Source organism: Aspergillus niger (assembly GCF_000002855.4).
Source record: "Aspergillus niger supercontig An12".
Taxonomy (NCBI): Eukaryota; Fungi; Ascomycota; class Eurotiomycetes; order Eurotiales; family Aspergillaceae; genus Aspergillus; species Aspergillus niger.
In genome coordinates, this window is record NT_166527.1 from 460,943 (window position 1) to 484,905 (window position 23,963).

General features: G+C 47.6%; 11 protein-coding genes across 11 annotated transcripts; 4 read left to right on the plus strand and 7 right to left on the minus strand.

Moving 5' to 3' along the window:
• Window positions 1–1,036: 1,036 nt before the first annotated feature.
• An12g01760 (uncharacterized protein) lies at window positions 1,037–1,914 on the plus strand (the record flags this gene model as incomplete). Its single annotated transcript, XM_059750706.1, has 3 exons — window positions 1,037–1,392; window positions 1,445–1,477; window positions 1,545–1,914. The coding sequence occupies 3 exons, from the start codon at window positions 1,037–1,039 to the stop codon at window positions 1,912–1,914; spliced, it is 759 nt and encodes a 252-aa protein (XP_059605525.1).
• Window positions 1,915–2,704: 790 nt separating this feature from the next.
• Window positions 2,705–3,281, minus strand: An12g01770 (uncharacterized protein; the record flags this gene model as incomplete). The annotated part of the gene is made up of 2 exons (XM_059750707.1): window positions 2,705–2,833; window positions 2,886–3,281. The coding sequence occupies 2 exons, from the start codon at window positions 3,279–3,281 to the stop codon at window positions 2,705–2,707; spliced, it is 525 nt and encodes a 174-aa protein (XP_059605526.1).
• Window positions 3,282–4,447: 1,166 nt separating this feature from the next.
• Window positions 4,448–6,004, minus strand: An12g01780 (uncharacterized protein; the record flags this gene model as incomplete). The annotated part of the gene is made up of 1 exon (XM_059750708.1): window positions 4,448–6,004. One exon carries the CDS (start codon window positions 6,002–6,004, stop codon window positions 4,448–4,450), a length of 1,557 nt encoding a protein of 518 aa, XP_059605527.1.
• A 340-nt stretch (window positions 6,005–6,344) lies between these two features.
• Window positions 6,345–7,349, minus strand: An12g01790 (uncharacterized protein; the record flags this gene model as incomplete). The annotated part of the gene is made up of 2 exons (XM_059750709.1): window positions 6,345–7,177; window positions 7,319–7,349. The coding sequence occupies 2 exons, from the start codon at window positions 7,347–7,349 to the stop codon at window positions 6,345–6,347; spliced, it is 864 nt and encodes a 287-aa protein (XP_059605528.1).
• Window positions 7,350–7,879: 530 nt separating this feature from the next.
• Window positions 7,880–10,999, plus strand: An12g01800 (uncharacterized protein; the record flags this gene model as incomplete). The annotated part of the gene is made up of 2 exons (XM_001395229.1): window positions 7,880–7,984; window positions 8,051–10,999. 2 exons carry the CDS (start codon window positions 7,880–7,882, stop codon window positions 10,997–10,999), a joined length of 3,054 nt encoding a protein of 1,017 aa, XP_001395266.1.
• An 824-nt stretch (window positions 11,000–11,823) lies between these two features.
• An12g01810 (uncharacterized protein) lies at window positions 11,824–12,626 on the minus strand (the record flags this gene model as incomplete). Its single annotated transcript, XM_059750710.1, has 3 exons — window positions 11,824–12,004; window positions 12,326–12,449; window positions 12,557–12,626. The coding sequence occupies 3 exons, from the start codon at window positions 12,624–12,626 to the stop codon at window positions 11,824–11,826; spliced, it is 375 nt and encodes a 124-aa protein (XP_059605529.1).
• Window positions 12,627–13,308: 682 nt separating this feature from the next.
• On the plus strand, window positions 13,309–14,474 carry An12g01820 (uncharacterized protein; the record flags this gene model as incomplete). The annotated part of the gene is made up of 2 exons (XM_059750711.1): window positions 13,309–13,530; window positions 13,779–14,474. The coding sequence occupies 2 exons, from the start codon at window positions 13,309–13,311 to the stop codon at window positions 14,472–14,474; spliced, it is 918 nt and encodes a 305-aa protein (XP_059605530.1).
• Window positions 14,475–15,450: 976 nt separating this feature from the next.
• On the minus strand, window positions 15,451–16,990 carry An12g01830 (uncharacterized protein; the record flags this gene model as incomplete). The annotated part of the gene is made up of 5 exons (XM_059750712.1): window positions 15,451–15,574; window positions 15,817–16,146; window positions 16,357–16,450; window positions 16,534–16,678; window positions 16,799–16,990. 5 exons carry the CDS (start codon window positions 16,988–16,990, stop codon window positions 15,451–15,453), a joined length of 885 nt encoding a protein of 294 aa, XP_059605531.1.
• A 39-nt stretch (window positions 16,991–17,029) lies between these two features.
• Window positions 17,030–18,767, minus strand: An12g01840 (uncharacterized protein; the record flags this gene model as incomplete). The annotated part of the gene is made up of 3 exons (XM_059750713.1): window positions 17,030–17,049; window positions 17,396–17,407; window positions 17,582–18,767. The coding sequence occupies 3 exons, from the start codon at window positions 18,765–18,767 to the stop codon at window positions 17,030–17,032; spliced, it is 1,218 nt and encodes a 405-aa protein (XP_059605532.1).
• A 709-nt stretch (window positions 18,768–19,476) lies between these two features.
• Window positions 19,477–22,226, minus strand: An12g01850 (uncharacterized protein; the record flags this gene model as incomplete). The annotated part of the gene is made up of 5 exons (XM_001395234.3): window positions 19,477–20,256; window positions 20,309–20,544; window positions 20,598–21,028; window positions 21,075–22,028; window positions 22,093–22,226. 5 exons carry the CDS (start codon window positions 22,224–22,226, stop codon window positions 19,477–19,479), a joined length of 2,535 nt encoding a protein of 844 aa, XP_001395271.1.
• A 1,088-nt stretch (window positions 22,227–23,314) lies between these two features.
• An12g01860 (hypothetical protein) lies at window positions 23,315–23,587 on the plus strand (the record flags this gene model as incomplete). The annotated part of the gene is made up of 1 exon (XM_059750714.1): window positions 23,315–23,587. One exon carries the CDS (start codon window positions 23,315–23,317, stop codon window positions 23,585–23,587), a length of 273 nt encoding a protein of 90 aa, XP_059605533.1.
• Between the last annotated feature and the right edge of the window lie 376 nt (window positions 23,588–23,963).

Below are 23,963 nucleotides of genomic sequence, written 5' to 3' on the forward strand. Positions count from 1 at the left end.
TCCATATCACCTGTACGAATTGCACCACCTGAGCACTTGAGTAAGATCGACACCCTCTTTCACGCTTTCGACGTTTCACGATTGTGACCTTAACCCTGACTTGTATGCGGCACCTGTCCTTGTACATCCCCTTTCGGCAAACGTCACTTCCTCCTTGCTTCTCTCCGTTGTGGGGTGTGATTGAGCCCCTCACATAAATCCCCGACTCAGTTGCTACCCGGGCTTACTACGCGCCCTACTGCTTGGTCGTGTAACCGTATAGAAAGCCAGGGTTTGAGACATCCACACCTGACAGTGCTCACCAAAACTGTAGCCATCGTCTATGCTTGACCGGCACCACTAAGTCTTTCTGCCTACGTTGGGGCTGTCGGGTCTGGTGACCACCTACAGACGTGAGGGGTTGGAGCTTCTATGATGGAGAGTATATGTGACCGAGTTCATGCTACCGGAAAGGGGAATATATAGCCAACATCTGTAAGGTTTGTAAGAGTAAATGACACTTATATGGGGAAATGCTTTTTTTGTCACAGGCCAGTAAGCTAAGAATATCAACTTTGCTAATATCATTCTGCATAGTACGGTGTCAATTACGGGATGATTGCTCAAAGTTCTATCCTCTTAGTATAGCCCAGGTGTTCTCAACAAATCTTAATAATGGACGGACAAGTCAGCTACATTTCTTGGGCTGGTCACATACGAGGGGTCATTGGGAATACTTCGTGGTTTTGCGGGGCTGAGACAAGTATGGACCTTACGTACTTCGGCATGTAGCACCAATAGGACAATTAGAAATTGGGGTACTTGCAGAGCAGATGACGACTGTTTCTGCATGTAAAGTCCATCCGAAGTTCTTCATACATCCATACTGAAAGTTCAATACCTCAGTGACGAAATATAAATATGTACAATCCAACACTCATCTCAGCCTTCTCTACCACCATCTAACACATTCATCTGAACTCTCAAGTCATCCCAGTATCGTGCCTTGATACCCCCAAACATTCTATAAGAGCATTTATACTCTGCCACCTACACCATGCGTTTTATGCCTGTCTTTGCGATGATTGCACTTCTTGGCGCCGGCTCAATCGGGGCTGCTGTGGGTCACGAAATATCGCCTGCTAGCAACATGCCCGAGAATTTCTCCAAGCGGCTTAACAGGGAGAATGTCTACCGCAGGTTAGATGACACTGGCCCCGAGAACCTCGACAAACGTGTTTTTGGTGATGTCAAATATCGGCGGTCCGATGACACCGAGCCTGAGTATCTTGACAAGCGCCTCAACAGGGATCTCGTCTACAGCAGGTCCGACAAGTCTGATCCTGAGGATCTTGACAAGCGCCTTAACAGGAAAATGTCTACCGCCGGTCTGATGACAATGACCATGAAAAAGTTGACAAGCGGCTTAACAAGGAGAACATCTACCGCAGAGACGTTTAATTAGCTACCACCAGCACTACGTGGATACCCTTTATGGGTAAGTTGCTCCTCTGTCACTGTATGTCCTTCTGTCACGTATATATACGACTAACTATATTGCGCAGAGACTTTGCATCTCATGACGGAAACATTCCAGAACCCACGAAGGAATTTAATAGCACCAAAAAGCTAGAATTTACACCCGCCTATCACATACAAGGACGTAATGCTGGGTCAATTGGATGGATTGACGTTAATGGTCTATGTTCGAGCAATAATAATATTGCTGTGTCCTGTTATACTCTCTTTATTCTACATGACAAGTCTATCCACCATCTGCATGTTTGGGAGTTTTTGTCTGAAAAGGGCTACATAGAACTTGAACATAAACGCGTTGTCCATTCCGCCGAGCATATCCACCAACGACACCCATATAACCACCGCCTGGCATCTGTAGAGGGTAGATATTCTACAACGGGTTTAGAATTAACCTAACGCTCCAAGCACGCTGAAGTGGTAATGTTGGACTGGCTTTTAGAAGGGTATTGCTTGGCTTCTGGGTTCCATAGGTTAAGTTGCGATTGGCTCGGAGAATTTATGGCACATAATGATTGTATGGCCATACAATGAAGTATAAGAGAATGGTTTGTAATGCTGAAAATGTAATGAGATCAAAGATAGTCAACCATTTCCTCAAGTAAGGTGGCTACTGTCCTTTCTACATCAGGCGGTTACCAACAAACAGGCACAAGGTATCACTAATGCTAAATTAAAATAAGTGGTATCCACGACGTTTCTTTGTTCAATGTAGGTACAAGAGCAATTATATATCCCCCCAACAATAGAATAAAACAATCAAGATATGCCCGTCACATAGCCTGGCCGTTTGCCGATCATACCCCCTTTTCATGGTGTTTTACGGTTTCAAAAACAGTTAATCATAGACAATATCTACCAGGACTTTCCACAATAAGACATACCTTACTACACAGTCGGCTCTGTTGTTGAACACACATCACGGACAGCTATCAGAGACTTGTTTAGCATGATAATTGAACCAGCGGGAGGACAAGAAATAGTTGCATCGAGATTTGGTCTGGCCTTAGTATCATTCACTATGGCCCGAATGCGCACCTAGCTCTAGGATATTTACACCCAGGTACCAAATATACACTATATGGAATACTCTTGGTTCTATTTCAATCAACTTAGCAAGGTGTATTGTTTAACCGATACCTGTATATGAGAAAGCCAGGCATAGAATCCACGGACCGCAAGCAGAATCCTAGTTAAATAGAACGTATGGAAGGCCATACCCGCGCACGCCCGGATTACTAGTGAATTGACGGCATCTCAAAGTCAAAAATGATGACCATGGTGATGATTTTGCTGGTGAAGGTGCTTTTTCTAAAAGCTATTAGTTACATGGCATGGTGGAAGTCAAGAACAAAAGCTGCTTAACGTACATGCAGTGGAGGAGTTCCACTAGTCATTGCGGAGAAGACAGTGCTGGTGCTCGGCGAAGCTGGCGCAGCTACCGATGAGCCCGCAGATGGTGTAGTAAGATTTCGATGGCCGTCGCAAACACCATACATAAAATGCTGAGACGAAAAGGTTGATAGAGCAGTGCCCTTGTACAACTGGCATTCCCCCCCTCTCACGCTGTAGAGCCAAGACATGCATTCTGCGAGGCTACCGCAATAGCTTGCGCATTGAGAGCCGGTTTGGTAATCTGTAGCAAAGGCTAAGGGAGCACCGCTGAAGATAGCCATTGTGTTTGCAGAAATATGATCCAGGCAGCCGGCAGAGGCGTTGCCGACAGTGGTTAAGAGGAGGGAAATGACAAAGCTAGAAAGCTTCATTGTGTATAAGGCAATGTTATTAGGTATTGAAGGTCTGTCTGGTAAGAATGCTGCGGGAGAGGACTATCTAGGGATTCCATGGAGTGGGCTAAATACACCGGATGAATACGAGGACATGGCAGAGCCCACGGTCGATCCCCTCAGCTCTCCCTCTCTCTCTGTCCCTCTCAACTTCCACGATCCTTCCCTCGGGATGAAATCCTCAATGATCTGCCCGATCAGGGTCTCAGCCTTAGCACCGGAGATGATATCTCGTCCGGGACTAGACCGTAAGCACGATGAAAACACATCCTGTCCAGAGAAAAAGATTTATCCGTAGTCCCTGAATATATATTACGGAGCTGCGGCCCTAGGAGAGGCGAACACCCGATTGGGGTTGACGTCTCGGCTAACATTCGATAGTTTCGAAGCGCAACGGTGGCGAGATAAGGGAAATTAGGGTCTCGGATGAGGCCTATCCTCCAAGTGGGGCTCGCCGCATCAGCGCAATGCAAACGATGAGCTAGGCGCGACGCCGGCTGTAGTTGATATGAGGGACTTGAAGATGACTAGAGCATTGTCACGTTGTTTTCCCGCAAGATACAATAGAATGAAGTGCAATTTATGGTCGATGTGGCAATTGAATGAGCCTTGTCTGCCAAAACCCCGATAGCATGTTGAGGTGTAGTCCGCAAAATCTTTTTCCAGTAGCCAAGCGAAGACAAGCTCTGCTAAAGCTTTTCAATCTCCGCCAGACCCTTGGCGCGCCCCGCACGAATATCCGGCCGACGCACACTCCCTCCAAGAGGCCGTGAACCCTCTCTCGGCCCCCTTTTTGAATCCGAGGTCCCTGGCTCATACCTCATATCCACTAAACCATCTAGTGAATCCATTACGTTTCTGCCTGGAGTGAACTTTGTCTCCGTTCCGATTTGCTCACTCACAATTGGTGGGTCGAAAATGTTCGAGCAGTAGTTTGTGACTAAGGTCGATGGGACAGCCTGGCTTCGGCCTTAGTCATGAGGGAAAAATTTTATTATATGTAGACCCCTTTTGGCCAAGAAGATTCTGTATAAAGGAAATTAACTAGTCTTTAGATTGCTACATAGTCCTCCGACCACTGGCCGTGGTGGAACTTCAAATTTAATGAGACGCCACCTAGAATCACGCCTTCCTGTTAAAGAATCTCAAAGGACAAAAACCTCGCCATCTTTACCCCTTGGCCACTTCTTTCTTATGCAATACTCATGGTAAAAAGTTACTTTCTTATCTCCTTGGAAAACCTGGAAATCGACGTTCAAAGCACCGAAGTCCAGCCGTAACGCAAGTAGTCTATCATGATTGGCAGAATCTGGTGTCATTCTCTTCGTCCGTATGTCTTCGGGGGAACTTGTCGGAGCTCGCTCTCGCTCGGCAAATCGAAGATACAGCTTCCGCAAACAGGGTACGTGAGTGGAGCAGTGTATCATTAGACTCACTAGTTCGGTGTATAGTGCCTCTGAGCACTGAAGGAGACAATGATCGATGAACAAGTGCTTGAGCGAGCATGGGAGAAGTTGCCAGAGTGGTGTTACCGGTGTATGGCCCCGCTCTTCGGTGAATTGCAAGAGATTACCCCATCGGATTCTAATGGACTCTAGAATGGGGAAGTCCGAGAGAGGTCCAAAAAAGACCGGCTTAGGTGTCTTTGCATCTTGCCAAACATTCCAATCACAAAAAGTCAAATTCAAATGGCGGATCGAGGAACGTGACCTTTGCAGGGATTGGTACAGCTGAGGTAGATTTTGCCAGTACCGACTATAGTACTCACACCAGCCCTGCTGTTGTAGTGTAAATGACTCGAGCATGGAGCATCGCTTGAGAAAATGAGGGAGGTTTGGCATGGCTTCTTTCGGGACATGAAAATCCAGATGGGTGAGTGGAATGGTGAGATCTTTTGGTATGCTGAGTGGGGATCGATCACATGGATTGAAAACGTATAGCTTTCGCAGGGAAGGTATCCGAAGAAAGGGGAGTAATCGGGTCAAGGGAATAGCGTGGACTGAAAGCTCAGATTCCCAGATGCAAGGCCCATCTGTCAGTGAAATATGACTGAGTTTGGTCAAGACTCCCAACTTAGGATGACTCGCCCATGCAATAACCCGTTCAAAGTGCGGTGAACGCCTTGGGGGAAACGGTCCGTCCTCATATCCTCCTATCCATACCTCTTCCGGGAGGGCAATCCCGAGCTTCTCGAGGTTCCGTAGCTGGACTAGCAATAGCGCTAGCCAAGCATCTTCGAAATGGTGGAGCACCCGATGATAATCCATTCGCTCAGAATTTTCCCTGAGGTCTCTGCGCCAAGCATAAAACTTGCGGCGGTGTTTGTGTTTAGCCTCTCCGTAAGGCAACATAAGGTGACGATACCTCTCTTCAGGCAAAGGCTCCAAGGCAGGTAGTTGTTTCCATTTCCCCTCCTTACAGTCGCTAGGATAGAGCTCCAAGGATCGAATCAATGGAGCAAGGGAGGGATTTGTGATCATTGTCTGTGTAAATCGACGCACAGGAAGATGGGACTCAGGCATCATTCCGTAGGTAGTACCAAGATGATCATACTCGTTCAAGGGTAGCGAGACGTGGTTATAGAGGTACGGGATAAATTCGATGTACCAGGCCTTGCAAACAAGAACCAATCGAGTGAAGTCAGATGGAGTAAAGAAAGGTATAATGTCAAGAAGTATCTCATTAGGAATGTTATTGAGCATTTTGGGCGACGTGTCGGAGATGTGAGTAAGGGAGTAGCAGTGGGCGACGAGGAGGAAGGGGGGAAATAGTTCAATGTTTTTAAGTAGCCTATGTGGGGCAAGGGAGCAGCCTAGTAGTCATCGGGACTGGCTGGCCCAGGAATCACAGCCGGGAGTAAAAATCATATTGAAATTGGTTGTAATGACTAGCTAATAGAATATGAGATAATATGAAACAAAAAGGAGACAACAACACAGAACGGCCCGTGGAAGCCCTTTGCTATCACCTGTTTCCCTTCCTTAGATGCCCACAAAAGCTTTTCGGGGAATAGATAGCACACTTATTGATGGCAATACACCATCAGGGAGTGGTTCTAGCATAGTTGCCAATTTCAGCGCGACAGCTTGGCTCTGCGTCCAGAACATTACGAAAGCCGGCTATGTTCCGCGCAATGTTTTGGTGGTAGCGATAATCGTAACCTTTATTACTCTTTACCCAGTCCTGATACCGCTTGAGCAGAACCTTAGACTTGGAAGAACTTTTCGATGCCTGGACAGCAGCTGTCTTGACCCAGTCAATGACTTTGACCTTAGTATCATCCACCGTAGTCTCCGTCTCATACAGAGTAACACCCTTGTATTTGTTTTGGAAGGCGGGGGCTACCTTCTCAAAGTTTTCCTCCCAGCGCTTTTCCTGGATAACCTCGAGAGCTTCCTTTGCCTTGGATAAGAGGTTCGAATCGACAGTTTGAACCTCGCGCGCCTCTTGAATACGGTTGGTCACCCTCACCGTCACAGCCATGTGGTTCAATCTCGCGCCATCTCTCCACAAGTCCTCGACTTCATATTCGTTATCCCACTTCATGGCAGAGAATGTTGTATCTGCGTCTTCAATGGCGGGTGAGGTCGTGTCTCCAGCCTCTATTAGCTTGGGTGGGTAATCTTTCGAAGTGATAGCTTTAAGAAACTCGTTAAAGGTGCAAATCGTGCCAGTTGCAGGATGGCATTCAGGTGCAATGAATCTATCGGCATCCGCAAACGCGCCTGCCTCGATTTGATACGCATAATAGTAGTATATCACTTCGAAAAGCACTGCGTTGTCGGAGGCTTTTCCGAGGGCTGCCCAGAAAACGGCATACAGAAAGACTTGAAAGATTTTCATGCTGGAGCAAGATGGTAGAGAAGGAACGAATGCTGCATGTATGTAATTCTCGCGACTTCAGATGATCAGAGGAATCAATAGAGAATCACGACTGTCCTGTTTGAAAGACCCCGGGCCCGGCAAATGTGGCATTCTTATTTCACAGCCTTTTCCCGAGATATCAGCATTCTTACTATGAACTAGCCCTCTCCACTCTTGGGACATTGCTCTTTTGGAGTAGGCATAATAGTAGCGTCGGAAAATGGCCTAGTTGGGCATATGCATCTTTCGGGTCCGAAGATGATAGCTCCCGGCTGCGACGCTAATCGCTAGCGTGGACATCGAGTTATGGAGTCGCATACTCAATGTACCTTGTCCTTTCGGAAGAAAATAAACGATTTCAGGTTTAGCGTAGCTACTTAGTTCGTTGATATCTACCAAGGACTATCTGAAAGGGGAGCGCCATTTAGCCAATGCTACGTTCGCCCTGTGAGACTGTCTTAGTGCTATTTGGAAAATAGCGCAATTTATACCATCTCATTTTACGTTAAGAATGTCATTCAAGTTTCTTGCCCTCCGTAGGTGAGGATTTAACATATAAGAAGAGGGCCAAATCAGCACGTGTTTTAAGTTGGCGTCCTTCTGTTCATTCCTTCTTTTCCCCGTCCTACGGACTACCGCTCTTTCTTTGTCCCCTAGTCACTCTTTTCTACAGTGTTGCCTGGCGATTTTCCGGGCATCAGACATTCTTTACCATGCGACACTCTTTTTTCCCATTTTCTCCAACGGGTTCAATCGTTATTCTCTTCCTACTTCTAGTTTCTCATGTTCGTGCGAGAGCGGTCTTTGCTCATTTCATGGTATATACTGTCTCCTTCTACGAGTCCAATCGTATTTCTAAGAACAAGAAACTGATATCTTAGTAGATATCTAACACGGAAGGCTACACAGTCGATGACTGGGAGTCTGAAATGGCCCTGGCTGTCGAGGCAAAGATCGATGCGTTTGCACTCAACATCGCTGCGGATCAGGATGTGAATACTGCTTCCGTAGCAAATGCTTTCCTCGCTGCTGAAAATGTCGGCTTTTACCTTTTCTTTTCCTTTGATTATGCTGGAAATGGCGCCTGGGCTAAAGCTGATGTAATAAACTACATCAACACTTATAAATCGCCAGATGTCTACTTTTATTACAATGACAAACCTTTTGTGTCCACGTTTGAAGGCCCTGGCAACGCAGAAGATTGGGTGGATATCAAATCAGAAACAGGTTGTTTCTTCATACCAGACTGGTCATCACTTGGAGCCATGGAAGCAATGGAGCAGGCTGATGGTGTCGCGGATATGGACACATACACTGATGCGTCCTATATTAACTACCTTGAGGGCAAGCCCTATATGATGCCTGTTTCTCCATGGTTCTTCACCAACATGCCGGGCTATGACAAGAATTGGCTTTGGCGAGGAGATGGCATGTGGTTCGATCGGTGGAATCAAGCGTTATTTGTTGCGCCCGAATTCATTGAGATTATTTCCTGGAACGATTATGGCGAATCACACTATATCGGTCCGATCAAATCATCGGATGATCCACTGGCCAACCAGACATATACCGCCTTTGATACCGGACTGGCGCCTTACAATTATGTCCTCGACATGCCGCATGATGGATGGCGCGCTTTCCTTCCCTATGTTATTGAAACATACAAAAACAACATATCTACCATTACCCAAGAAGGTGTGACTGGCTGGTATCGTCTGAATAAAGCTGGAGCCTGCTCCTCCGATGGAGGAACCACTGGTAATACAGCCAATGAGCTTCAGATTGAGTACTGGCCTTACGAGATCGTGCAAGACAAGATCTTCTACTCTGCTCTTCTCGGATCTCAGGCCGATATCACCGTCTCTGTTGGTGGCACTGACCTTGGGGCCTCATGGACCGCAACCCCCAGTGGTGATATCGGAATTTATCATGGCAGCGTATCGTTCTCTAGTCATTCAGGTGCGGTGACCATTACCATTAGCCGTGGTGGTGCCACGATTGCCAGCATAGACGGCCAATCGATTTCTTCCGGTTGCGCTGCTGCTTCCGATATCGAAAATTGGAATGCCTGGGTTGGGAGCAGTATGTCCTCTAGCACGATCAGTGCAACTCCGGCTACATCCCTTTCCAATGAGACATGTATCGAGGGTTGGGGCGCTGGCAATTTTCTCGGGCTCTGCTCCGCGGCCTGTTCTTGGGGGTACTGTCCGATCACTGCATGTGTTTGTTCCAAACTCGGCCCGCCCCCGACTGTACCGGAAGAGACCGGAGTCGATGGCTATCCGATCTCTGGCGAAGATGCAAGCTACAGCGGACTGTGCTCATTTGACTGCAACCATGGCTACTGTCCGAGCACTGCGTGCGGTACTGTCGAAGTAACTCTTACGGTTCCCACTGTATCCGACTTCGCTGCCGAAGCATGCACGGCTGGTGAGGGTACTGGCGACTTCGTAAATCTTTGCGCCTTTGGATGCGCACATGGCTATTGTCCCATTCATGCTTGCAACTGCACCGCGACTGGGGCGCTCGACCTTTTCTCTGTGGTCAACAGCAGCGCCACAGCCCATCTGGTCTCTGGCGATGACGATTATGGCCTGTGCGACTTTGCCTGCGAGCGTGACAGGTGCTATGACCAGTGCGAGCTTGGAGAATCCTACTCAGAGAGTGATGAGCTCTCCTGTACGGACGATGACACACGGTCCTGGTGTGAAGTGACGTCGCCGTGCGATTATAACCTGACCATATCCACTATGGAAGACCTGGACGTCGAGAGCGCTTACATGCAGGATGAGTGCATTCCCTATTACATGTTGACAGTTTTGTACAACTTGGTTGACGAAGTGGTGGCCAACTATACGGAGATCATGGCCGACAATAATTACAACAAGACCTTTAAGTATTACAAGGAATACGTCGAGAACAACATTACCTCCAGCCTCGCTAGTGTCATGGAATGGGCACCTGCCGGCCCGGGCCTCTCTTACTTTGACTGTGTCATCGAATGGAAGGGCAAGAACGAGTCCGCGACCAGCTGTCCCAACTACAGCGCTACCGGAGTCTTCAGTGTGTACTACGAGGTCAAGAACTCCACGGAATTCGAGGAAATGTTGCTGGAGGACTACGGCATCCAGCCGGACTGGTTCAAGTACGGTGTCGAGAAGGATTCCTACCTCTGTGATGGAGAAAGCATCCTAGCCCCTTCGTGCCATGATTCTGTCGTCACATACTACAACATACCCCAGAAGGCCGACTACGTCAATATCACCGACCCTCGGGTAGTGGTCGAGAAATCCCTACCTAATCTCGACAACCTGCAGGCCAACATCCTCGCGGTACAGCTGCAGATCTTGCTGGGGTCTTGGCCCGGGTTCACGGACGACATCGTGCAGAGCATCTCCCTGGCAGTGGAGCTTCTCCTCCAGGCAGTCAGTTCCATGCAAGAAGTTGTGGCAATCGGGAAAGCAGAAGAAGCCTGGAAGAAAAAGGAAATGATTGAGGATATCATCAGCGCTATCTTCCTGGTGATTCCTTTCATTGGCGAGGCAGATGCCATCAGTGATGTGTTCCTGGATGTATCTCGAGTTGCGACAGTCGTTGGAGACACCGCTATCGTGGCTGATAGTATCTATGAGATTGTTGAGGACCCCGATAATCGTGTTGCTACTATTTTGTCAACTCTGCTTCTGGTTGGGCAGCGCTCCGCAGAGGAATACGGGACTATGGCAGCAGCTCGGCGAGATATACCGGATGAGACTATTGAGTCTCTCGGGCCTGTTTTCAAGGAGAAGAATACTCAGGTGGAGAATTTAGTCAAGGACTGTGCTGCTGCTTAGATATATAAGGGGAATGAACAAGATATATTGTCGCTTAGGACAGATCCCTTGCATTCTTAGACAATATTAGCAGCAGTATCTCGCAAATCCATGGAAAGGGTCATCATTCCTATAGAGCATGACATGGGTTGCCAACTCGTAGAGGAACTACGTTACACAATCCCTTAGGTAGTCATCTATCCGACCTTTGTGCCAAGCAGACTCGCCTTTCACAAAACTTACAGTAAATTCCAAAATGGGGCGTTCTAAAGTTTCATTTTTCTTCTCAGAACTACTGCGTCCGAGCCTGCCAACTGGAAAAGCGTGAATGGGCCTGGGCCGCCATTACCATAGTTCACCCCAACCACGGACTCTAGTACTCAACACCCGGCAGCTTTACCTCACTCTTGTTGTTGTTGCCCAAGTAAGCATAGAAAATTGCGTTTTCGACAAGGAAATCATTTTAGATTAGCGTATTGTATTGTCTTTTTTTTTTTTTTTTTTTTTTTTTTTTTTTTATATTATTATTATTATTTCATTTTTATTTTTATTTTTTTTATTCTATAAAACATAACATTTATATCATGAGCATGAGCAAAATGAGAAGAAGCTCATCAGACCGACTATCTTGAGATTTTTGAACTTAAGAACAGTCCAACGTATAATTCTAGGCAAACCAAGTTTTTTTCCATCAATACTGTAGTGGTGCTCCGAGTATACTAAACCTTTTAATATGATGAATAATTCACTTTGTAACATCGCATAATCCTACATGGGTCACTCGGAGATTTCAGAGGGTGACAAAGAGCGTAGATAGTGATAGAATGTATCTTGACACTGGCTAATCACTGCTTATAAAGTCGCGCTTTCAAATCCTCCAATAGTTCGTCCTTGTGGAAGAGAAGTGCACCGTTATGTTGTCCTTCAATTAGACTCCAGTACTCTAATTGTTCTAATGCGACCAGACATACATCATCCTTGGTTAGATTTGTATGTTGCTCGACATCTTCAAGGTCCATGATAAAGCTGTAGCATATCAGCAGACACCGGAGATACTTTGCGAAGGCCATGTACTATTTCCCGCTTTGGGGCTTCCATATGATATTCTCTCTTCGTGAATCCCAATGAGTGAAATGACGGGAATGCAGTTCTCTATAAGTCCGTTAGCAAAGCTGACTAGGAAAGCTTCTTATATCAAAGTCTTCTGTCCCACGCCTTATAGAGAAGGCATACTATAAACCTTCAATGAATGTAATTTAAATACGGTTCTGCTCTCCTGTTGAGAGTGCGTCGAAGCTATGTAGGTTCTCTCCCGGGACCTTTTGCATTATAATATATGCAATGTACCCGCCTGGCAGTTCATCGCTAGAGTCTTGTTTTTCGACAGCGTGATCTAGAAGTCTGGGCGTGCTCCTGCAGTCTTCTAATTGCGATAGATTATATATTTCGCGGTAAACACCCTTACTAGGCTCTGAGTAGCCACAGTTACTCCAAGACACTATTCTGTTGACGTCAGGCCAGTTCCTTTCCTTGCTTATAGCGTTATGCCTATGACTTCTCTGAAGAGTGAAGACGTACTGTCTTTTAATCTTAATAATATCAGGCGTGTTTGAAGACTGATCAATTCTTGTAGCTTCATAGACTTCATGTCGTTCATATGTAAAGCCACCTTGTGGGTCTTCCTGTTATCGGACTTTACTGGAGAGATTTTTGCCGATTTTCCAGGTCCCAAATTCAAAATCTAGTTTATTATCGAACAATGATTCATGTCTATGAGTACTGGAGCCCATGGATGTAGCTGTTGAGGAGATATAATAAGAAACATGAGACAGGGGAAGAGAACGCGCACAATCCTCGGCGAACAATGACGTCGTGTGACGTGGTGTTATGATTTCCGCTCAGGGAGACCAGAGAATAAGCAGCTCTTCGAATTGTGCCCACCGTAATGCTTGGTTCTTTGGATCCCATTATTGTGTTAATTATGAAATACATGCGGATGTCTAACTTCCAATTCACTTCATAGGGACAGAAATCCCTTGTTCTCCAGCATGTCAGAAGATACAGGGGATTATACAGTCGTCCACAAAATAAATATCAAAATAGACAATAACGATTCGTGAAACTCTAATAGAGATAGGGTTCTTCATCATCTCTACATTCAGAGCACATAAGATATTGATCGACTGAGTGGCTCCCTGACTTGGGTTTCACAATGCGCAGGTGAGAGTGACCAGAAGGATGGGATAAAGAGGGGTGAAGTTACCCATTCTCTGTCCTCGCGTTTCTGTTACATAGCGCCGCCTCAAAGATATTTCAGAACAGTACTAGTTATGGGTCTGAACAACTCATCATGTCGCTCCATTCATGACGCAGGCGACCTAATATATGATGCTGGGACATACATCTCTCCGTCTGTGCCCCAGAAAGGCGTATCTTTTTTGAAACTACTGGCTAACACGTTGGCCTATTTTAAATCTACTAATCGGATCCTTCAAACTCTACACCATCTTCTTCCTGTGGACTGTCAACAGAATAGTACCTCCAGTGATTTTGTGAGTCTGATAACGACTCATGTGACCTCAACTAGCGCCCGGGCATTTAGCAATCTCACTCTGCAGCTTCAATACGCCTTACGCTCTCCGGCTTAAGATCCACATCAAAATCCCCGTGTCCCCATCATCGTCCATCTACTTAGCTTGTTTAAAACGGAAAAGAAAACATGGAAAATGATTGGTAAAAAGAATTCTCACCCCTCATAGCCTACTTGTGGAACAAGTAGATCCTCACCCATTAAACAGAGAACAACCCCGACGTCATGAACCAACTAGCAGCAAAGCTAGGCCTATCTCCGGAGCTCCAATTCTACGACGTCTATTCCCTAGATGACCCATCACAGCTTACACACATCCCCCGACCTGCTCTGGCACTCTTAGTCATTATCCCACTTACACCAGCCTGGGACCAAAGCCGCAAGGCCGAAGACGCTAACAAAGAAGAACCCTACCCTGGCTCCGGCCGTCCTGACGAGCCAGTCATCTGGTTCAAGCAGACCATCGGCCATGCTTGCGGATCGATCGGGCTATTACATAGTGTGATCAACGGTCCGGCTGTCGACTTCATCACACCTGGGTCCGATCTTGAGACGATACGGAACCTCGCCATACCGCTGGATATGAACAAACGCGCTAAAATGCTCTATAATAATGAAGCGTTTGAAGTTGCTCATAAGTCAGTTGAGCAGACGGGCGAAAGCGATGCCAATCTAATGGATGAGCGTGATGGTGGGCATTTCGTTAGTTTCGTCAAGAGCGGCGGGAAGCTCTGGGAGCTGGAGGGGTCGAGGAAGGGGCCTCTGGAGAGGGGAGACCTTGCTGAGAATGAGGATGTTCTTAGTCCGCGGGCGCTTGATATGGGCATCAGGAGGATCATCAAGCTGAATGCGGATGAAGGGGGTAGTCTGCTTTTTAGTTGCATTGCTCTGGCGCGTAAGGCATAGGGAATGCCTGGATGGGAAATTGATATACTGTGATGGCCGCGTTCTGCAATCTTATTGGTGGAGAAGTCTAGTCTCTGCTCTATGTGATGACTAATAGGAACCTCGGCTGTCCGTGGCTCCACAGGCAAAGTCAGCTAGCGCAAGCGAGGACCCACCGCGCAGGTATAAAAGGCGGCTTCCCCCCCCGAAAATTTTGGAAATCAAGCGACTCTACGTTAGTTTCCCTACCCCCTACATTGGGCTTCAGAATCATTTGCTAACCACCTTTTTGCCTACAGTTCAAAGAATCACTTTAGAGTAGACGTCCCACCTCTGAGCTCTTCTAAAGAGCCACAGAATCTCCACCCTTGCTGATGACTGCTATGTCCTCGATGCCCTAAAGTGAAGCCGTTTTACTTCCGACTCGACCTTGCATTTGCACGCTCTGTTACAATCTGTTTTCGGATAGACTTGTTTCGGGTGTCGGTGTGATGGTCCAGGGAGTGGTGATGATCTTTACCTTGTCATGATGTCTTGACTTCGGTCGGTCGGACTTGGTGGGTGTCGAGGAGGTCTGAAAGGTGTTTTCCTTCTATCTCTGTTTTCTTCACTTGTTTATTTTACAATCAAATATGAAAATAAAAATGGAAAAATTCGAAAATCAAAAACTCGATAGAATTTTCTCGATATAATTCCCATTGGCTTTGTCTACGATGGTCTCTCCACCTGTCACCCACGCACCTGACCACAACAATAAGAAACCCGTAAATTATAAGTGTAGCATGGCGGGCATCACATTTTGTAAACATCATATTCTCGCCATCGCAATATATGATGTTACAATCCAACAGTGAAATCCTCATTCGAGCAATTTTCGAGTCCGGTCTGGAGAGCCCGAACAGGTTGTACAAATTTGAAAGTCGGGCCAGTATAAACTCACAGTGAGTCGAAGTCACCAACCATAGCATCTATCTACTATCCATAGTCACTCGCCGACTTAGGCATCAATGTCGCGGTAAAGTGAGACATGCTGAAGGCATAGCCCTGACTTCTCCCAGATTATTTCCCTTGTTGACTGTCCCTTGAACGTTTGATGCTGCTCCTTCAATTTCTTCAGAAATCTGTTACCTTCTATTACTACAGCCCGCTCACATACTCTCGTATTCAATCCTCAGTCATACTACTTTAGGAATGCCGCCTGGCCAAATATTGGTGGAAATTCGCTATTCAGCCTGCCCTTCTTCCTTCTGCTGCAATTGATGCTGTGTCGCAATTGGGATTTCATGAAGCAGGCTAACTGAGTTGGACAAGAGATGGACGTCTTGGTTTGGGCAGGAATCCATATTCGAAATTGGCCAGAAACCCGGGTCTTGATATGGCCAGATTCACTTTCAAAAGAGGGTAGAAGCTGAACTGGTACATCCAATTCCGAGCTCGGGGACGGCAGCCGATTGAAGTATTTCGGCTTGCTGAAGTGGCTTGCTTGGTCCTTCGCCTGCAACTCTTCCTGAGGTTCGTACCTGGGCATTTGCATCTCCCAGAGGTTACGCACGAGCTGCGTATACTGTTTCTCTGCTCATCGTTGTGAGTCAGCTTCTCGACCTGATTAGTTCGAATCAGATGGGAGCTTTGCTGAGATAGAGCTGTCGGCTGAGGTTCGCTTGCAGTATCTTCCACACCTTGCGAAAAACTCCTATTGGCTAAAAAACGCTTATTTGACCGTGTGGGTGGTGAGCGCGGGCAGTAATGCACGCGGTATGCTTTTGTGTCTTGGATGCTTGCATTGCAAACTCTGCACAATAAATCCAACCGCATTCGCTTAGAAGAAAGAGAGTGTATGTCCCTTTTTTGTCTTTCATGGGTTTCTGCGATGTTTTTTTCAAGATGTCTCTTTGAGCTGAACCGAATAGTAGCTCTGTAACATTGAGGAAAGGAGCATCCAAAAGGCCTGTCGTGCTTGTTCATATGAGATTCTCTTTGCTGGGGAGTCTCGAAGCCTCGATAGAAGAACTCACAACTCATCCTAGGGCACTTATATGACCATAGGAAGAGTACAGTACTCTCGAGTCAGTTCTCTCACTGCCCACGTTCTCTGAAACAGCTCTCTCTATATTGTCTCTGATGCGCGAAATAACGTCGGGTATATCGAGACATTCATTAGTGGCGGCGTTCTGGGTGTAACAGCCGATCTGATTCTGCGTAGAGACGAAATCGTTCAGGAATTTCTCAGAAGCAGACTACTCTCCATGTTTTTCGATTCGCCTTTTTAACTCGTGTGCAGAGGATGAAATGTTGATTTCTTTCCGGGGCTATCGGTACTGCGACTCTAAGAACTTTGAAAGAACCTCAATTAATATCATACCATCCTTCTGATCTATGGCGTGCTTGAGGCATTCCTGAAGACGGGAAGACCAGAAGCAGACTGCGTAGTCAAGAACTGCGTAGCATCCAGTGCTTATGAGGTCTGCAACGGACTCGTCTGGCAGGAATATATCAAACCCTGGTAGTGATAGATAGCCAACACAGATAGAAGCCATCTTCAGCTCAATGAGAGATGCTGTCTGGCTGAATTGTCATTACTGGGCGTCGACACTATCTAGAATAATGTTAATATAAACAATGTTACTATATATACTGGAATTGAACAAAGGTTTGCCGCCCCCCCCTCTGAGTGAAAGACCTGGGCGATGAGCCGACATGCTGGAAACATTCATAGATGAGTTCTAGTGCGACTCATAAATATGCTTGATTGAATGAAGTTCGGTTGCACATATAAAGCTTTTGTGAATGCAATATAATCTTATATGAATTAGTATTTAGAAACTATCCCTTGTTGTAGAATAATTGGCCAAGAAGTTTGTGTTTTAAGTCTTGTTTGTTGGCCTAAGCCAACCATTATACTACTAGGTACCTCTATTTTACACTGTAGATTATCAACTAACCCTGCGTATTTCCTGTAAAGATTATATAAAGCGTACTTCCAGCAGTTAAAATTGAATAATGTATCTAATTAATCTAGTTAGGCTCGACTGTCTCTATCTCCCCTAGCAGAAGCCGGACTTTCGTCGTCGAGCCTGCGATCGCTGCCTGGGCAGGGGGTGCCGGCCGTCCCAGTCATCCCAACTCACCTCCACGTGCGCGTCGCGCAGCAGATGCAAGATTACTGTATACCTTGCCCTGGGGGCCACTGCCAGCACTGTATAGCCGTTTTTGTCCTGCGCGTTGGCGTCCACGGAGCCGCTGAGCAGTAGGCGGATGATGATTGCTCTCTTCAGCGTTGGTCCTACGGTCTGTACGCCACTCAAAATCTCTCAGAAACGGACGTGACGCTGTGAGACTACCTCGACGCATGCCATCACCACCATAAAAAATGGAAGTGTGATCACCCCTTCTTCCCCCCTTGCAATGACCTGCGGGTTGACCACGTATGATGAATGGTTCTGAGGTTTGTCGGGCAATCCTCAGCCAGTGCAAGTTTCGATCGGGCTCCCCGCCCGAGATCTGGGCATTAAGCTCAATCACGAGATTAAAGTGTTGCTTCTGTGAGCGTCTTTTGATATTGTCTGGCGTAGCCTTCTCAAACTGTATTCTCTCGAAAGTGTGAGAGAATAGTCTGCTTTCTCCTGCGTTATTATTGGACGACTTGACGTTGCGGGGGATATTGACTTCTTCAGATCGGTCCGCTGCCTCTCTACCAGTTGCATTGGCGATGAGTGGGAACCAAATTATCTCTTCCGATGCGGCTTCCCTCTTTCGAACTCTTTTAGGTGTGTGCTGTACCAATTCACGGATTTCACCATCCTTGCTCGCCAAAAGTTTCACCGAAAAGCCGTGGATTTGCTGAAGTTCTGCTCTACCGCGCTGTATGTACAGCCCATTTTCGATATCCCGAGGAAAGGAAACGGCACACTCAACTGAAAAGTAGTTGCGATGGTACAAAGTCCATTTGCCGTTGACTTCGAAGAAGCCTTTACGAAGCTTTGCATCGAGTATGGGCTGAGCAACATAGCGGTCACTCCCAGTCACTTCATAGAAGACCTCTGGCTTAGCAAAGAGCGGGCTATCTGTATGTCGTTGATCCGATCCAAGAGGGGCACTTTGTGTGGAGCGATCTTCGGATGATGCTAGATGGAAAGGGCTTTTCGTCGAGAGGCTGCTGATGAAGTTGCGGTTGTCGTTGTTGCGGACGACACTGTCCGTCAGATCACCCTGGGTGGGCCCCTGCTGATGGGTGGTAAGGTATGGGCTACTTGCTTCGTAAAGAGTATGGCTAAGGGACTCATCTTTGACCGGAATGCTTAAGCTGGAATCCATCGAGTGAGGAGATTTGTACAAAAGAACAGGAAAAGACTGAATTTTTCTCTGGGAACCCACGCAGTTCTGAGCCCCGGGGAGAAGGGGGGTTAAGTTGATTACCCAGAAACAATCAGGCTGGCTAGCAATTGTTCATACGTGAGCATGTCATTTTCCTTAAGCTAGGCGCTGCTCGATGCAGGAATTCACGCCCGGCCCCTGCTCGGACTTATGTTGGAGTGCCCAATTGCATGTTTATGAAATCAGGACGTGTTCTGATTGGCTCATCCTCTCACAACCTTCACTCCGGCGCGCAGATGTTTAGGCAGCTAAGTAGCACCTCCAACCCACGCCAGATCATGGTCCTCGTCACTTATGCCTATACCTAAGCCTCATCGTCCAACCATCCACCCCAGCGGATTCTCTTCTGTTTCACATTGCGTTAGTCTAGATCAACAAGGCTGTAGATAATGCTACAGAAAATCCATAGCATAAAGTGAAGTTGCGTATAGAGTATTTGTTGCTCCTCTTGGGAAATGAAAGACACTTAGTTTTCTGAATGGAAGATCTGGACGATGAGCTGACGGGCTGGAAGCATACGTAGGTAGTTGCTAGTACGATTTGTGACTGTACTGTGTTCAATGTGATATTGATCTCAAAAACAGACTTTGCTACTGCAGTACAATCCGATATGAAATAATAATATTTGGAACTATCCCTCTCTGTAAGATCATTGGCCAAGGAATTTGTACTTCAACTTCTCATCCGCCCGTAGTCCTGTGACCTTGACTGTCTGAACATCACCCGGAACAATATCCATCGCGCTATCGCTAAATTTGACGCCGTCACGTTCCTCAAAGACCAAGCATTTGACCGGCTTCTCGGTGCTGATTTGGAATACCTGCTGATCAGAGGCTTCAGAAACCCTCTTAACCTCAAGTCCACGATCCGCAAAATCAAGATACTTGAAAGGCTGAGGCCAATCCACGTCCCGCGCAACAATCTCGCCATCCACCCACAGTCGAGCAGCGAGGACGTGTGGTTCTGCATCAACGGTGTGGTCGATGAGTCCGTCGGTGATAAGGTTCGTAGTGCCATTGGGCACTATGTCGACGTTTTCTCGCACGATCCGCTCCCGGATTTCTCGTCCAGTGTCCACGGAGAGGAATCTGAGCTCAACTTTTCCGGATGCGGGCTTCTGTAGTGAACTCACCACCCAGAGCTCATACTTGCTTGTCTTTGGGGGCTGCGCGTGTGTGATGCTCCAGTCGTGATGTTCCCGTCGTACACCTACGGCGACTGGGTTTAACACACGGGCTACAGCATAGTAGGCGGGCTTGGGCCTCAGGAAGTAGTCCACGATTGCCCATGAGATCGTTGGCCAGCAATCATTCAGTTGCCAGAGTAGTGCACCGCCACAGTGTCTTTCGTCTCCCCATTGGCGACGCCATCCACGGTATCCGAACATCATCGTTTCAGCTTGGACAACCTGGGTGAGGTAGATGTAGGTCTATTTGGAAAATTAGCACGTATATGGTTGGTTTGGTTGCGTAGTCACATACCTCGAGGTCGGTAGCAGTTCGCAGGTTCTCCACAAGGTAAGTAGCGATGCGACGTTCGTGCCCGTCGGCCTTATTATGGAAATCCAGAACATGCGATTGGGGGTATTTGTCTTTTTCGTTCTCAACGAAGTATTCAATTGTTGACAGGTGGGGAAACGCCTCCATGCCGAATTCGCTATTGAATCGTCCACCTAGCGTATCGAATATCTGGTATTTCTCCTGCGTGCCATGCCAGACTATAAATGTCAGTTTTAGGTATACTCCTGAGGGTAAATGGAAGTAGCATTACCATTCCATTGGTGCATATCGCCGACTGTGGGATCAGAAGTTATTTTGCCATCACCCCAAGGACTACCTGGATGGTAGAACGTCTTTGGTGAACAACGCTCAACCACCGATGGCAGCAGCTCTTCGTAGATATACCGGGCTGGAAAGTTGGTCTTTAGCCAGTTCTCTGGGTTTTTATCTTCGTAGTTATATTCGAGACCGGCTTGTTCCTGGACTTGGTAGTCTTCGTTGTTACCGACATAGACTACAATAGATGGATGATGGCGCAGGCGGCGGACGTTGTAGATCGCCTCTTGTTCGATAGATTTCAACAGTTCGGGCCAGGTTGGGTAATTTCCACATCCGAACATGAAGTCCTGCCATACCAAAACACCAAGCTCATCACAAGCTTCGTAGAAACTGTCATCTTCGTAGCAACCACCGCCCCAGACTCTGCAAGTTGTTAGTAATAAATCTACAGTTGAGCGAGTGAACAAACCTGATCATAGCTTGGCGGCCCGCAACCATTAACTGGATCCATTTTCGGTATCGCTGCGGAGAAATGTTGGGAAGAAGGTTGTCTGCAGGAATCCAGCATGAACCGCCACAAAATATATCCACGCCGTTGATTCGGAAGAAGAATGATTTCCCGTGCTTGTCTGGCCGCTGCACGACCTCCGCAGTCCTGATTCCAATCTTCTTGGTAACTCTATGGAGTTCAAGTTGATCGGCGTTCAAGGATGCCGAGACTTCGTAGAGAGTGGAATCACCATATCCATGGGGCCACCAAAGGCAAGGCTGATCTATGTTGAATTCCACCTTTGCCCTCCCCTCTTGAGGTGTGGCCTCTGCTTGAGCAATTTGCTTCCCATGTAGAGTGATCGTGAATTTGACTTTGTATGAGGGGTCAAGATCAACAGATTCAAGCTCTGTAAATGCTGAAATGGAGGCAGTTTTGTGAGTGGGGTCTAGGTTGATCTCCGTCCAGAGATCTGCCAACCTTGTGGAGTAAACTTCTAACCTCACTGCTCGCCAGATACCTGCAGTCATGAGGACCGGTCCCCAATCCCAGCCCCAATGATACTGAGCCTTCCTAACACTCATCCTCGCAGGATCTCCGTTAAAAGAGGCCCAGTTGTGGTTCGGGTCCTGTTTTCGAAGTTCCTGGGCACGCAACATCGCACAATCAAATTCAATCTCCAGAACGTGCTCATCCCCGCAGTCCAGGGCCTTGGTGACATCTACTCGATAGGCCTGGAACATGTTACTACTCTCCAGGATGATATTGTTGTCAAGTTTGACTTTGGCAAATGTATCAAGACCATCGAACGCCAAAACGATTCTTGATCCGGCAAGGACAGTTGGCTTTTGCAGTATCTTGCGGTATGTCCATGACTTTTCGTTGACCCATCGGGCGTCTAGTTCATTAAATCCCACGTATGGGTTTTTCAGCCTGAACAACATTCGGTCTGCACGTTAGCGACATGTGCCGCGAAAGATTCCGTAACGGTACGCACTTTCCATTCGCCTGTAGGTCCTGGTGAACGACAGACGGAACCACAGGAACTGGCATCCATGCTTCTGAGGCAAGCTCATCTCTATCTTTAAAGTACCACCCTGTTGACAGGGTGTACTGCGCGAATGCTGCCATGATGCGCTCTTGGAGGGGTAATTGATACAGGAACTGGCGATTGATAGTTCGTCAAGCCCCAATTTTTGAGCCGGACAATCAGAGCTCAATAAATAAGAATCCCCATACCCTCTGAAACATCCGATACAACCCTAGATAGGGATATAGATGCATTCAGGGTCCCAGGGTGAGGCTTTGCGAAGTGGGTGCCTGGGGAAGCTATGCGGAGATGTCCCCGCCTCCACGTGCTGGCATTTCCTCTTTGGGCGATCCCCTGACGGAGCACGGGGCCTTTCCCAACTGGGCCTCGCTTCCTCTCCATCCACTTTCACAGTCTATATTCCCTCATCGCCATGTACAGACTACACACAAAAGCCTGCTATCGTTAGTCTCTGTTCTCAGAGAGATTCTGTACTGATAGGCCCTCTCAGACTGGCGCGATTATACTCACAAATTCACTTTCTATTCGAAACCGCGCGGTGTCTATTGTGAGACACCTGAGCGGTTCCTCTCCGACTATACCGGTTATGGCACGGCTGGCGCTCCGCACGCTATTCTGGGAATCATCCTCCGGTGGGAGTCCTCCTTTATCGCCCACGATAGTACCTGACAGCTCTCAAGATCTCCAGATAAAACGATCGCCCGTCACCAACTTCCCAGTGAGCACTTCACCTTTTTTTGTCGGCTTGGTTGCGACCACCAAGACGGTCCGGGCGCCCTCGTTCCTAAGCGACCCCGTAAAACGGCAAGGCCGTCGCGAGGTGCCATCCTTTGGCCCTTTGCCACTAGCCTACCCCTCGTCGCTTGGAATTACGACTCCTCACTACTCATCCTCTTGCAAAACACCAGGAGCGAGTCGACTGCCTGAATCCTGAACGCTAGTAACCGACTCACCCCTCCTTTCTCGGCATTTTCGTGCCTGCTATCCATGATACAGGACCTCTGGGTAAAATGGCCCTGGCCATCCGATCAGGTGCCGCGCTCGCTTGGCGTGCATGTGAAAAGGATAAAATGTCTCACTCTTGGCTTTTGGTGAAATTAGCCTGTTCATCGCCACTGCTATTGGAGAGTATCTCGGCGATTGGCTGTCATCTTCCCGACAAGTCGAAATGATTGTCGTGCACCGGATCCCTTGTCCCCTGAGACGGTTCGGTTCACCCCGAGTCCCAGCTGCTGAAAAATCGACAAGACTGCCTCACAGACGTGATGTGCACTGTCAGTCACCCCCGATCTACACCAAGCGATTCTGGAAGACTACTACGTCTCGTTGTATCGCAGAATGGCAAGTGTCCATGAACTCCAGCGGGCCTTCCACAAGTAAGCCTAGCAAGTCCCCCGACAAAATTGCTCCGGCATCTGACACCTGCACGGGATTTAATTAATTTTGTAAATGAGAACCTGGCCACCTCATGCGGGGTCGCGCTTTCAATTGGCGGAGGCAAATTCTACCCAGCAACCGAACTGGATGAAGACCCTGGAAAGGACACAATAATGAATAAACCCTGATAGCCTTTCCCCCCTTTGGACGACTTGGTGTAGGGCGACCCAGGAACAGTAAGCTTTCAGGTCGCGGATGAAAGGATAGTTCTCCATGAAGCACGCCGATTACATCCGGCGAACCTTGTCAGACACTCGGATGTTCTTACTTCTTTTCCTGGCCATAAAGCAATCAGGTGGCACCACAATGTCTGAGCGTGGTGGGCCGGCGTTGCTATACTCAATCTCCCGCACTACCATCTGGAGCTCTTGGACTCAGGA